The following is a 15,092-nucleotide window of genomic DNA, read 5'->3' as shown; positions in this document are numbered from 1 at the left end:
GAGTTTGGAAATAGACCTTGGCCCCACACTATTGTCAATGGGCCTGCCATCTAACGTCCTACCCTAGGAAAGCCCTACTCCACTTGTGGCTGAACAACTCCCAGACACACTCAACAACTTTGGTGGATACCCTCAGTCATACTGCCAGCACTACACTTCACATTTGAAGCAAAGTTCTGTGTGTTATGTCAGCAAAAGTGGAGGTTTGGTGATATGCAGCCATTAGCTTTGAAATATTTTAAATTATTGACTGTAGCACTGAGTCAAGAATAAACAGTTCTCATTTAAAAAAAACCAAAAAAACCCCCAAAAAACCAAAGTTCCCTTCCAAGGAACAGAGTGACTGACAAAAAGTGAAAACATTCTTATACCTTTATAAAATGTAGATTTGAAACCAGACTCACTGGCCAGTTGGACAGGCTCAGGCATGCGGATGATTCATCTGACACAGAGTCCCAGGGAGTGATTTTTTTGTGAGCCAGTTCATTTGGATGTTGATGCACATTTCTATTTAAATCAGCAGCTGAAGTGTGAATTAATCTGTGACATTTTTAAGATGGTTTGTGAGGCCAGAATTTGACTAATGATACTTGTACTGATCTCCTGCTAATTTTGGATTTATAGGTGCTGTACCATACCCAAACTTACAAATGTCTGGTCTTCTTTTTTTTTTTTTCTTGTTCTTCTTACTTCCTTCTTTTTTTTCCACTCTCTTTTTTTTTTCCGTTATGGTTTGAACATTAATTTATTTAAGCTGACTTCATTGACAGCAATAGAATGACTGTGAATGAGTTACTGAGTTCAGTAGTTTGGGTCAGGACTAAATATACCTGTTTCTGAGAGCAAAAGGAATTATGAGGGTGATAATGAAATTTTCAGCAAAGCTCCTCTGATTGTAGTCAATGTATTCCTTAGGTAATGGTGGTAGCAAATTTCCTATACTGATACCAGCTGTGCCAAAAAGCTCCTACCTGCACCATAGCATGAGTAGAAGATCCCATGGGACAATGGGACATGGGATGGGACCAGCTTCCTTTTGACATGTGTTCAGTTTCTTATGCTTTGTCTGTTAGCTTTCCCTGAAAGTGTAATTGCACTAAACCTCAAAGTGTCTGCTGTAAAACAGCTTTGGCTTAAGGTATTAGTGAAATGATAGGGGAGAGAGATTCTTGAAGTATTACTCATTACACAGTAATCAAATGATACATATCCTGTACTGGTTGGATGCACTGAGAGTTGCCAACAGTGGGAAGGAATTGAAGCTTTGCAGAAATTCTTCAGAGAATTGTTACAAAACAAAACACTGCAAGGTTTTAAGCTAAAGTTTGATATGTGTCAATGGAAGCAGCAGCTCAAGTCTGCCAGAATTACTTCTGCTTTCCTGATTTACAGCAAAGGATCCATAGGAATGAAAGCAAGGGTGTGTTTCAGAGACAATAAAGTTTGAAAAACTTCAGCTTGTTGTTGTCTTTGGGCTTGTTTTCTATTTAGCTCTACACTTGTCATTACATTAATTTTTGCCTTTTTTTTTTTTTTTTTCAGATTCCCAAGAAGGAAACTACAAGACAGAGGTCAACAGTAAACCCAGGAAGGAAAGGACAGCTTTCACCAAGGAGCAAATCAGAGAGCTAGAAGCAGAATTTGCTCATCATAACTATTTGACCAGGCTGAGACGATATGAGATAGCAGTAAATCTTGACCTCACTGAAAGACAGGTACTGATGAAAAATAATGGACTTTAAATGTCTGGCTAATATGTACTAGTGATTAGTAGCTTCTCACAGTAAAGCTCCTGTTTATAATGCTGATATCTATGTTGATACATCAGACTGAACGTTTTTAGCAAAATTATATACATTTATTATCTCTCTGCTATGAAAGTAATTTATACTTTTATATATACCACTTACAGATTAATTTCATCTGTTAGGCAGAGATGGAAGATAAAAGCATGAGTAATAGATCTGTTTGATGGGTGCATGTCTTTTCTAATCTGTCCACACTGATGTCATTGAAGACGGGGTAGGTCCCAAACATTGTATGCACAAGTAGTTGCTTTGCCTGCATGCAACAAATATGAGCAGCTTGGTTCAGTCTATTAAGCATATGCAGTGGCCACTAATGCAGAGTATCTGAACATTCTGTCTCCAGATGGCAGCAAAAATGGGAACGCCAGCAAAACTGGGATACAGGCATTTTAAACCCCTTTATCTTACCCTGCTCTGTGAAAACAGAGGAGATGATGGAATTTCTTATCACTGTTATTGGTTTCCTGCTCACCAAACCCTGGTCCAGGAAACACTTCTGCATGTGCTTAAGTTTCATCATGCATGTTGTCACATTGATTTCTAATGGAAATATCCATGTTACACATGTATTAAAGTGTTTTAGGATCTCATCTCTATACACTAAATAGGTAGCGAAGTCACACTTCAAATAATAATTCCATCAATGTATATATTTTGAAACTGTGTGTTAGTAAAGAAGTTTAGAATACTGGTCTCGAGTACATAAAATCTGATGAAATATTTCCTACAGTTTTAATATTAAAATGGAAAGATTTTTACCCACTGGTAGACAGTCATTCTTTTTTCAGGAGTCAATATGAGATTGAGGGATTGCTTTAGATGCAATGAGCAAGATGATGATATAGTCAAAAGTAGGTATCAAAATAGCATAATGATTTGTGAAATCTACATATAAGAAGATTTGCAATTTTCTTTAGTTTCATTGACACCTGCCATAGGTACATATATCGAATCCAGCAAAAATCCAGCCTTTTCTAAAAAAGTGAACACATTTTTCTTACAAAAGGAAATGCAACTGATTTTTGCTTTGAAAGCTTCTAGAGAATGGCTGTGCCTTTGAGCTTTTCAAGAAAACCAGTAATTTTTTATTTGATTTAACCGTAGTGCCAGGTTTCACTGGGGTAATTTTCAATTACTTAACTATGGTAGTTACGTTTTTGAAACACATTATTTTGTATCAAACAATGGATAAAATTTTGCCTTTTTTCATTTCCACTGTCTGTGCTACTTAGACTCACATCTCATTTTGACAGCTAAGGGGAGAAGGAATGAATTCTTCTCTTGATGACAAAGGTAGAGTTGGCTTGAAACTGAAGAATGATAAATAAATTTTAAAAAATATCTGATGGCCAATTCAACAGGAATCAGTCAGCTGGATATATCTCTATATTTAATAATAGTGAATCTGGCCTAGAATTTAAGTGCTGTCCCTAATAAATTCTATATTATTTTCTTCAAAGATCATGTTGAGTAGTACAATTAAATGAAGAGACAGTTTACTATCCTGAAGGGCATAGTTAATCTAAAAGCATTTAGCATACTGAAAAGGCACAGGTAAATATAGAATACTTTTTCTGGAGGAGAAAACACCATCCAGCTACACAAGTACAGAGAATATATTTAAATCATGGCAGTACTTTCTGTTCTCCAGCTGTAACAAAGCATCAGTTTTAAGCATTCTGCAGATTATTGTTATAAATTTTATAACATTGTCATTAGTCTATTTAATTGTGTAATCTAATCCTTCTCTGCATCTCCAGATTACCACAGAGTGATAACTGAGCTCCTAGAGATAACTTCCTTCCTTCCTTCCTTCCTTCCTTCCTTCCTTCCTTCCTTCCTTCCTTCCTTCCTTCCTTCCTTCCTTCCTTCCTTCCTTCCTTCCTTCCTTCCTTCCTTCCTTCCTTCCTTCCTTCCTTCCTTCCTTCCTTCCTTCCTTCCTTCCTTCCTTCCTTCCTTCCTTCCTTCCTTCCTTCCTTCCTTCCTTCCTTCCTTCCTTCCTTCCTTCCTTCCTTCCTTCCTTCCTTCCTTCCTTCCTTCCTTCCTTCCTTCCTTCCTTCCTTCCTTCCTGTTTAACACCACCTTAGAAAAGGAAAGCATTAAGATGTTTAGTTTGATAGAATCCAGTTCTGTATCTTCCACAGTAAAATGGTCTGGAAAAAAGGAGAAGAAACAACAAAAAAAAGCATAAAAACTGTATTGTTAATCAACAAGTGAACACTGAGGGGAAATTCAGGACATATTTTTCAGTTTCTGAATCATACTAAGCCAAGTAATGTTATAAAGTATAAAGGTCTCTTTAGAACCAAATATATTGCTTTGATAGAAAAATAGTGTAAATAGCATGGATCTGGGTATGGGTTTCCATTGTATATGGCAGACTTCAGAAGCTGAATGCCATAACCCAAAAGACTTGGCTCTTCTTGCATACTTGTTTTATATCAGTATTCCTCCAGTGACAAAATGTACTTCAGGGTGAGCGTGATGTGACATTAATACTTCTTTTCTCTCCAGTTAAGAGAGGGAACTCTCCTCAGGACCTGTCTTTCCATCATTACCAAAATGAATCATTACCCTTGAGCAAGATAATAGCACTTATTTTCATTCTTACTAGCGTTATTACTTTTTTTTAGACTATCTGTCTCTACAGAGGAGATCAGATTTGATACTTACAGGTATCAAATTAAACAGATGCAAAAAAATTATCTAAAATATACTGATGGAATTATCTACTATGCCCCACCCTGCCCCTTTCCCATGAGGTAGCATTTTTTGAAAATTGCTGTTTGCAGAACCATTTTTCTTTAGTATTTTCCCCCAAAGCTGCATTGCAGAAAATACAATAGCTGATAGTTCCTTTGTTTGAAAGAAGTAGTAATTCCTTTGTTTGAAATAAGTGAATACAAAAGTGATAGCCTTGATCTCATCACATGCTGTAGATCTCTTGCTGTTGGGAGATTTCTTGGTCTCTCATGAAACACTGAATTTGCATACAGAGAATTGAAACTTCTTTGAGATAGTACAATGGCAAAATAGTAGCATTGGCTATTGGGTGAAATAATGTATCTGCTTGGAAAATAGTTTTGAGAGCAGATCTAACCCCTGATGGAATTATTTTTATAACATTAGATTTTCTCTAGGATTTTTTTTTAAAAAAACAAGTGTATTATTCAAATAAGAACAACAAAATTATCTGGGGAAAGTATTGTTGGGTCATCTTAAAGCTACAACTTTCAGTTATTCCCCAAGATGTGAGAAAAATCATGTAGCCTATTATCTAAAAAAATCTCTATCTTCCTCTTGACTATAGTGATAATTTCTACCATACGCCACAGATTAAAAGAGGCACTGACCAACTAACACTTCATAATTACCTGTCTGGCATTTAAACAAGCTGTAGAAAAAACCATATGTCTAACCATATTTAAAAAGCTATATAAGAGTATTAAAGTTTTCTGCAGTCATCAACGTAAGGCTTCATTTGACTTTTGAAATAACTTACAAGATCAATTCAAACATAAATGGCTCACAAAAAAAAAGGAAAAAAAAAATCCAAAGAAAAATAACCCCTAGCAACATATGGCTCAAGAGAAGGAAGTAATCCTATCACTCCCTAAAAAGGAAACCTGAGTTACAAGACAGGAGGATGACATTAAATAAGTGCCTCAATTGCCGAGATATTAAGAGTGCACTTTGAGAGCATTTTAAGCACATCTGGTGGTAGGATGGCTCTATTATGGTATTGTAAGAACTCCAGAAATATAGGTACATATAATGCTTGCTCCCTCTCCTATAGAGTGCACTCTCAATCCCAGATCAGGCAGCAGTTAATAATTTTCATCTGGCAGGCCTCTATTATATTTTGAAGAGCTAGTTAGACTATCTGAGTTCCCTAGATATTTGTAACCTTGACAGACGCATTCTTGGCTTTTTTGTACCTCCAGATAAACTTGGAGAAGGTTCCATGCAGACTTTTTAATATCTCACCGTGGGATGAGGGGAGGAAGCAGCTGCAGTAGGGTATCAGAGGAGTGGCAAAATGGACATTTTTATGGAGTTGATCCTGCCAAATATAGAAAGAGTAGGAGATCTTTCCATCTCACAAGATCTTTTTGCATGGAGCTAATCAAAAGAGTAACGTTGCAGTTCTTCAGGCTGGCTAAGGTTACCGGAATAAACAGACCAAATATGTAATGCTTCAGTTTGCCAACACAAACGGAAAATCCCACCTAGTCAGATTAAATTCTGCTGATGGCAACGAGAGGCTTATTTCTTCTTAACTTTAATTTCCAGTATCTGCCTGGAACCTTCCAATCATTTACAAAAGGCCTAAACCCATTGATTTTGCATAGGCAAAGGACAAAATTTTGTCCAAGTGAAGAATGCTTTTGTATCAAGTGTTTGACTTCCATGCATGTGGTACCAACATGGAATGAGTCACAAAGAAAGAAGCTTTGTGATGCCTTTTTCCTGCCAGAAATGGAAACAAGAAGCCCTATTATTTAAATTATACTTTGGTATAGTACCATAACCAACGCTGTAGCACTGCACTGTTAAGACCATGAAAATACTACATGAACTCTACCATTAGAAAATTTTTCTCTAGACCTGGTTACCTGAAAATTTCATCACAAGTGACTTGACTAAAATACTTTTCAGCATTACAAAGGTCAAGGGACACAAATCACTGCACTTTTTAAACTTCACTGGTAAGGTAAGAGTAGCTTCACTTGGCCACCCAGGCAAGAAAACAGGGAGTTCAATATTCCTCCATCAAGTGTTTGTTCTGCATAGCCTCTGGAAGTATAAATGTCTCTTCATGCATTACATGGCACAACTAGTTTTCTACCTTAGGAAGCTAGTTTACTGATGGTAGGTGGTGAATATTTTCAAACAAAAATCAAACAAAATTCAACTGCATTGATAGGACAGGCTTAGACTATATTTGTCTGTCATGCTGTCACATCTTTGAAAGGCAGCTGCTCATTCCACACTTCCATGTGTTAAGCACACTCTATCCACACTATAATAATGAATCTGTGTGGCTTGAAATCCTTTAGATTTTTTGTTTATTTAAAGTAACACTCTTAATAAATTAAAACTTTGATAATTGTCTTGAGCAATATAAATACCAGCAGTAAGAGTTACTGTGCTACCTCTGTTCTTTCTCAGGAAAGAATGCAGCTACAAAACTTAGTTATAATTAATGCATGATTTTGATTTGTACAATAATTCATGGAGGTAAATGTCTAAACAAAGAGGAGGAAAGTTTAGCTAAAGGTCATCTTCCTCGCAAATTAGTTTTTCACCACTTGTTTATTTTGTAGATTTGGAATCACATGATCATAGAATCATGGAATTGTTTGGGTTAGAGTACCTTAAAGATCATTTATTTCCAAATGCCCATGGACAGGGAACATTTCACTGGACAAAGGTGCTTAGATCATCATCCATTCCAGTCTTAAACACTTGCAGGGATGGAGAGTTCACAACCTCTCTGGGCAACCTCAGCTTCACAGTAGAGAACTTCTTCCTAATATCTAACCTAAACCTACTGTCTTTCATCTTAAAACAATTCCCCCTTGTCCTATCACTATATGCCTTTATCAAAGTCCCTCTCCACCCTTGTAACCCCCCCTTTAGGTACTATACATATGTAAAGAAATTGATGAAAGTAGGCTCTAAAAATAATAGAGTAGAGGGAGGTAAACTGAGTGCTCACAAAGACTTTTGAAACTGGAATAAAGTACTGCTATCACTGCTGTCCTCTGAAATATAATGTCTATTCCATCCCTGTTTAAATGTGGGAGGTAGAAAGGAGAATCTATCACCTAAGCAGTACCAAAATCTCAACTGACTTTTATGTAACAATAAACCAGAACCCACTCCTACACCTTCCTGGGTGCCAAAAGCTCCAGCTGTCCTTTGTGCACCTGCCAAAACCTCCCTTTTTACTCAACAGCTGCTGCAAAGTACTTGTACACATTCAGTGCAAAGTTCTGTAATGTAACACTGAGCAGATCATTTTAAATAAGTGAGCAGGTGACTTAAGTAATTTTAATCACAAGGTCCTGGTACCTTGTGATTTCCAAAGATAAGTCAATTTTCTTCAAGTGGAAGAAATATTTGGAAATATTTTATAATAACTAAGAAGACATTTAATACTAAGATTTATTTTAAATAGTTTTAATCTCTAAAATGTATTTGAGATCTTTATGAGAATTTCTTTGGAATAGAAAATGCAATTCCTTCAAGTTATGTTCTACGAGCATTTACATTTATTTGTAGGTTGTACACTTCTATTTACTTCTATAAGTTTCTGAATAAACTATCACGAAAATATTATCTGTATGCATGCTAAAAAGGCAAGCTTCAGCTGTATAACACTAGGGATTTCTGTAAATTTCAGGACTTTGACTTTCCTTAGAGCTTGGCAGCATAAATGTACTATCTAAAAATAACACGAGTGCTTTCAAGGCCAAAGAAAATTTAGAAATGAACTTAATTTTTTTTCTAATTTTGAAAAGTCAGGGTTATTTTTATTATTTACATGTTTGTCTGTATCAGAAGAAAGTAACTTGAAAGATTTAAAAATAATGAAAGCAAAAGTAAATGGACAGTGGCTGATCGAGACAGAATGCTTTAAAGGTTTGATGCTTTTGTCTTCATGACATATCATTTAGGTATATTAAAACATGAACTTTAGGATACTGACTGCAAAGACTCTTGCTTAGAAATATGGATCCCTTAAAGCAAAAGAATAGTTACAACTGGCACAGCACTCTTGTTTCTAATTTTTAAGGCTCTCTAGATATCAGGCCTCAAATTTTAATCTTGTTTGGGACTCATGCCACTAAAACCTGGAATAGAAAACTGGATTTTAGGAAAGATTTTTTCATTTTCAGAAATTAGCTTTTATAAAGAGAAAGTATTTTTTTCCTAAAAGATGAAAGGGAGCTGATAGTAGAACTAATATAGTTTGAATTCAGTCATTACTTTTTCATTCAATTATTCTTAAAGTTAACATGACTGAAAGGCTCTGCTGAAGAAGGAGCATTAAATCAGAAGTTTAGCAAATATTTACATTTTTAATCAAAAGGATTTGTTGATGTCTACATAAGGAAGTTATATTAAAGATACACATCCAACACAGCCCATCATGTGGTCCTTAAGACTACTAAGGACTTATATATCTTAAGTATGCAATAAGTATTTTGGCAATGTAGACACAAACAATGTCAACCTCATTGTTTTGACTCCCCTCCTATGATTCCTACAAAGCAGACCTTTAAATAAATTGGTCACAGCAAAAACATTTATTGTGTAGATCAGAAGATACGCGATGAGAAATAATTTATTCATATCTAAAGTAACAGTCCAATCATCAGATGTGGAGATGCAGATGCTAAACAACTTGTTGACTAAGGGAAAAGAAATGGGCCTTTCGTGCCAGTAAGCAGATGTGCTCAATAGACTGGCTCGTAAGCACTGATTTAGAAACAGCTGTTAATGCTACCATCATCTTTAATACAGCTCATTTCCTGCCACTTCCTTTGTTTTCTGTGCATACACATGCTTGCTCTATACAGTCAAGTTGTGCTAGTCAAAGGGTGGAGACGAGGGAGTGCATTTCAATAAACAGTAGGCAATCAGGACTTGATTCTGGGAGGTGGTGAGCACGCTCAGATCCTGCTGGAGCTAACAGCCTTGAAAAATAGCATTAACATCTTTGTAAATCTTATTAAATTTGTCACAGTAGACCTTTAAACTTCTTTAATGGATATAATTTTTTGCAAAAGTTGTGAATATCACTACTAGTTCTTTCACTGGGGCAAATTTCAAAAAATTTTAAAGTTCACTTCAGTAAAGATTTTTTTTCTCTATTTTTATTTCAATTTTTCTTTCTTTTTCTTTCAGTCATCCAGTCATTCAGTCACTCTCTGTCATTCTAGATCTATTCTATTCTATTCTATTCTATTCTATTCTATTCTATTCTATTCTATTCTACTTATGTTTTCTATCTTCTTTCTTTGTTCTCTCTCCTTTATGTTTCTCAGGGTGTTTTGTTTTGATTCATATTTTATGCAAGACCTGAAAGATTTAAATGAGTTGTGTGTTTAAAAAGCATGTTTTTCCATAAACCAAGATAAACTAATGCTCTGAATTACTTCACACAAAATTTGCTTCACTTCCTTCCCATTACTAAAATATCGATGGATCACATATCAGTAACAATTATACCCTCTCTAACTGACCTTCAGCTCCAAAGGAAGTTCAGAATTCTAATATCTAAATTTGATCTCTAGAGGAAATAACAAGTGAAGTACCTGTCCCATATTATTAGCACATGAGCATTAAGATCTTAATTTAAAGTTTATTGAGCTGCATGAAAAAAACTCACGTTGACATTAGTGTACTTTGGATCAGATCAAAAGCTCAGATCAGATCAAAAGACTTTAGTACTTCATAATGGACTCATAATGTCATATGTCCTCATAATGGAGGACATAATTAAATATATAGTAAAAAATATTCTGTATATGTATAATGCATTCCCTTATATAAGAACACTGATGTACATTAACATAGCCAATGGTATCAAAATAAACTCACAATATTTTCAATTATAAACTTGACTATAAATGATTTCTAGCTTTTGAGAATAATCTTTGACATACCAAAAAAACAATTGCTTATTTTATATTCTGTAAGTAAATCAAATGCAGTTTATTTAAAGTATTGAACAAAAAAGCCTTCCCCACCCCCCCCCCCCCGGTTTTTAACATTGTTACCATTTTCTCTTTATGGGAAGGCTATATGTTCATCACTAGTATATTTCCTCCCACGAGATTGTCAGTGTTACTTTCTTCCTTCTACACTCAAGAGAGTGCATGCAAAGGTAGCTGGAGTAATTTCCTCCCAGCTTTCCCCAGATACCATGTTTCCCATACAATGGGACACATGCGGACATAGCATTGCATGCTGGATCCTTGGAGGAATATGCAAATGTATCTCGTACTCATTCTTGGAAAGGGAAGTCATCCTCCTTTAACTGATTTATATTAACTAATATGCAGATGCTGACCTCTACTAATCCCTGATGGAGACACTTTAAGGCATGATCTTATGAGCTGATGTGAAGGTTGGTGATCTGAGTGAAGAAGTACTCCCCAGCCTGGATTCAGTTACTCATTACCTGGAAGCTGGGGTCAATCTTTTGGATTTAATGCTCAAGGAGACAGACTCCACTCTACTGTTGTCAAAGTGGCCTGAATTATAACAAGCAGAACCAAAATGTATTGTCATAAAAAATGAAAACCAGAATAATTTATTAAATTGGAGTAGAAAACAGTAAAAAATGCAGATGTGAGAATTAGCTTTGTCTGTGAAAGAACAGAAATGAGCACCTGTAACAGAAGCCAGTCATAATCATCCTGTTCACTCCTGTCCCATGCAGAACAGTGTCTGACTGGTCATAGGAGTATTAGCTTCAGTTTCTCAAGTATCCACAAAGGAACTGACCACATCCAGAAGGCCTGGATGTCTCTTATTCCAGTAGTTGCATCCAGGCTGTGCACTGAAACTTTTACTTCAAATGCACCATTGTCTTTTTCTTGAAACCATATTTTCTATACATTATTAATATGTTCTAGGCCTTGAGTCATGTGATATATTCTGTGAATGTTCAAGGACATAAAAATATCCAGAGAATTGCTTAGACCTTTTAACAATTACTCCAATCCTGTATTTTCTTCTTACCAAAGAAAATTATCTTGGCTCTTATTTCATAAGAAGTGTGATAATATCCTGTGATAATGGGTCCAATCCAAAGTGCATTATTTTTGATGTTCAGATAACAATTGCAGTTGCATCTACTGCGGTATCTGAGACAAGTAGAGCAATGCCTTTTGCAAGGGAAATTTTACTGTTCAAAAGAACCCCCAAAATGAAACAAAATAACATTATCACTTCTCCCAGAAAACTGCCAGTTCTCTACCCTTTTGAAGATGTTGTTTCCATAGACACTTCTGATACCAGTTCTGAGTATGATAATTTCCAATATCACAGCAGCTAGTAATAAATACCTTCCCTTTTACACTTTTTTCACTTGGCAAGTGAGATTTTTTTTTGTTCTGATGAGTTGACTAGCAGAAAAGATGTGCTCTACTTCAAGGCTCTCAACTAACCTGGAATAATTTTTCTCTGTTCCCAAGTGATTTGCTTTAACAGCTCACTTTGGGTTTAACAGGAATATAGAGTATTAAAAAAATAAATAACCTCCCTTCCTATAAACATATACAAAAATAGTGATGCCATCTATCACTTCAATTGTAGTAAAATTTTAATGTAAAATTCAAAGCAACAGTAAAGGTTAAAAACTGTGAGGTTTCCTGGATGTGTAAGACAGATTCAGCAAAACAGCATTTTTGTGGCTCTATTACTCATGTTGTACAATATGTCCTGCTGTGCCTGTTGCTTGCTGATTCTTTTAAAACTCTGAAACACATTCTGCTAAACACAGCAGAGGATATACCAGCATTGCAAGCTTTCTTGCTTTTCTTCCAAGTTAAATGTTGCAGGCATTGTTTATTTTTCTGTGGAACCTTCATTTGAAGAGCTGCACACACATACAGGGAAGATTTTTCAGCAACACTAACTCTAAATGAATCAAACTGAAGAATATTCTATTCATACTGTTCTCAGTGACAGTACTTGAAGCTGATCTTAAATCAGCCTTTAATCTGGTCTAATATATTTGACAGCTGCTATGCACATCTATTTTTTTTTCTTTACTTTTCTTTTGGCTATTGAAAAATATTGTGGCTTGCAATGCAAATAATTTAGGCTCACTTTTCCCTCATATATTTCCATACAGAGATGAGGAGGAGTGGAAATGAGTTTCAGCTGCCATAAAATCTTGGGGTTTAATATGACTTAAACACAGATATATTTTTAGTCTTCCATGTTATGAATTTCCTTTTCATTCTTATCTGAAATTATTTGCCAATTTTGACTCAATTTATAAATGTCTTGCCTTCTGACTTTGGGGGTATTTATTTGTCTAAAAAATTTGATCAGGGTCTCTGGTTAAATGCAGCAGAATAAAGGATCAGTTGACTAGAATAATTTGTGAAATGGACAGGGAAGTCTTAAGCTCTTATAGTAAGAAATGGTCTTTCAGATACTTCAGCAAGTTTAAAAAAAAAAGGCACCTTTAAAGTGCTGCACCTGAAACTCATCACCAGCTTACAGAAACAAAGAAGAAAGCAATGCCAAATTTCAGACAAGTTGTTTTGCAGAGTAAATACCCTCTGATGAAGGGTTCTCTGTTACTCAAAATGTATGTTCTTTTGCACAGAACCTTGATGGGAAACATTTTGACTTTGTTTCTCTCTCTGAAAAATGGCATTAATATGTTTTTCAAGGGTATGTCATCTTTGTAATGTTTTCTAAAGGGCTCGGAGATGTTCCTACAGAACTGTCTGTAGCAGATAGCCCTGCTGTCTTCTTAAGAGTAACCCCTTTTCCTCCTTTGCAGTCATTATCCCCAGTGCTCACATCCTATCCAAAACTGAATTGCCTGGTCTTCAGGGAAAACTTACTAAGCTCTTTACCATCCAGACATAAAGGCACATTAGGAAAATACAATCCCCAAGTGCTGCGCTACAGGTAGAAAGTTCATTTTTACCTTCAGTGACCTCATCTTTATTTTCTTGTTTTGTCTTTCCTCTGTGAAGGTAAAAGTTTGGTTCCAGAACAGACGGATGAAGTGGAAGCGTGTAAAAGGGGGCCAGCAAGGGGCAGCAGCCCGGGAGAAGGAACTGGTGAATGTGAAAAAGGGCACACTGCTCCCCTCCGAGCTCTCTGGCATCGGCGCCGCCGGGCTCCAGCACACGGGGGACTCACTAGCCAACGACGACAGCCACGACAGCGACCACAGCTCTGAGCACGCACACTTATGATACACAGAGAGTGTCCCAGCTCCGTTCTCAGGAAAGATGCTTTGCTGGCAAGCCTTACACAGGCATCGTTTACTTATGCAAGTGACTCTGGCAATGATCTTTAAAGTTGTTATGGAAAATTCAGGCTTATTGTGTCTGCTTTTCTTGATTCTTAGATGGTTTACAGTAAGTGCCATGTCTTAAAGGTGCCTCAAGAGTGGAGAAGTGGAAGACAAACTTACTTTGAACATTCCAGATTTGTTTGTCGTTTTTATGACAGCGGGCAGGTATTTTTGCTTAAGCTTGCACTGAAAATTACATTGCTCTCAAAGACGTTATATTCTGAAAACCACAGTGCCACAAAATCACTATCTAGTGGATAAGAAATGTATTTTAACTCTGTATATATTTACCTTACAGCATTTTCCTGTCTTCACTAATTTTTAGCAATGCATTCATATTAGCTGATGGCAATAGTCACTCATGACAATAAATGGCTTTTTGTCTCTATATCTTTGTTTTGTTTTACCAAAGACATACAATACATGCAGATACTTTTGTTCAAGTAGAGAACAATACAATAGTGTCTGCTAGGACACATCCTTGTATGACAGACAAAACAAACCTTATGTTGCATTTACTATCAACTGCTGCTAATAGGGTATTATTAAATTTACCTAGCTCCTCAATTCTTCCTATCTTATAACTGCAAAAAGTGATTTTTACAATCATAAGGATAGACCAGTAACCTGCCAAAAATGTCATGTTCCACTCATGCTCAGTGGAAACTGTCCAAAGGATTATTCATCTCTACTTTGTCATAATTGAGTACATTGATAAATGCTGAAACTCTGCAGAAATGTTGTTGCTTCATGTTCAGTTTGAAAAAACAGCAGATAAACTGAAAGCTATTATCAAGTGCTTATGTTGGTAGGAATCAAAATATGAAGGTAACTCTATATTGTGTCCCATGTGTAAAATCAAGACATATTTTCTGTTATAAGCTTTTGTGTACATACAGGCAAATACCAAACCCCAAAATTTAATGCAAACTATTGATTGTACTTTGTAAAGAAATATGTTTAATAAATAATCCTTTTTAAATAACTCTGGTCTCTCCACAGTGATTTCATAGGACTCTAAAAGTGATTTTTGCCTAAGCAGGCCTGTCTCTTTTTTGAGTCTTTTGGAACTTCATCTGGGGACAACACAAAGCTGTTTTCAAAATTAGGCTTTTAATCTTGGACAAACCTTCTACCTTGATCCATTTGGGAAACTCTTTCCTTTAGCAGGAAAAATTTAACTAGCAGCTAATGATGTCTTCAGCCAAAACCAACAAGAG

The 15,092-nt window shown here is 36.0% G+C and overlaps 1 protein-coding gene across 1 annotated transcript in view; it reads left to right on the top strand.

The window, feature by feature from the left end:
• MEOX2 (mesenchyme homeobox 2) overlaps positions 1-14,857 on the top strand; it is a 52,002-nt gene extending 37,145 nt beyond the window's left edge. The window contains exons 2-3 of the mRNA XM_064411338.1: positions 1,543-1,715; positions 13,547-14,857. Coding sequence (XP_064267408.1) covers positions 1,543-1,715; positions 13,547-13,771 — 398 coding nt within the window. The 3' untranslated portion in view covers positions 13,772-14,857. The remainder of the gene's footprint in view (positions 1-1,542; positions 1,716-13,546) is intronic.
• Positions 14,858-15,092: the final 235 nt, after the last annotated feature.

Source organism: Passer domesticus, chromosome 1, assembly GCF_036417665.1.
Source record: "Passer domesticus isolate bPasDom1 chromosome 1, bPasDom1.hap1, whole genome shotgun sequence".
Classification (NCBI taxonomy): domain Eukaryota; kingdom Metazoa; phylum Chordata; class Aves; order Passeriformes; family Passeridae; genus Passer; species Passer domesticus.
Note: the sequence above shows the minus strand (reverse complement) of the source record. Positions and strands in the feature narration are given on the sequence as shown.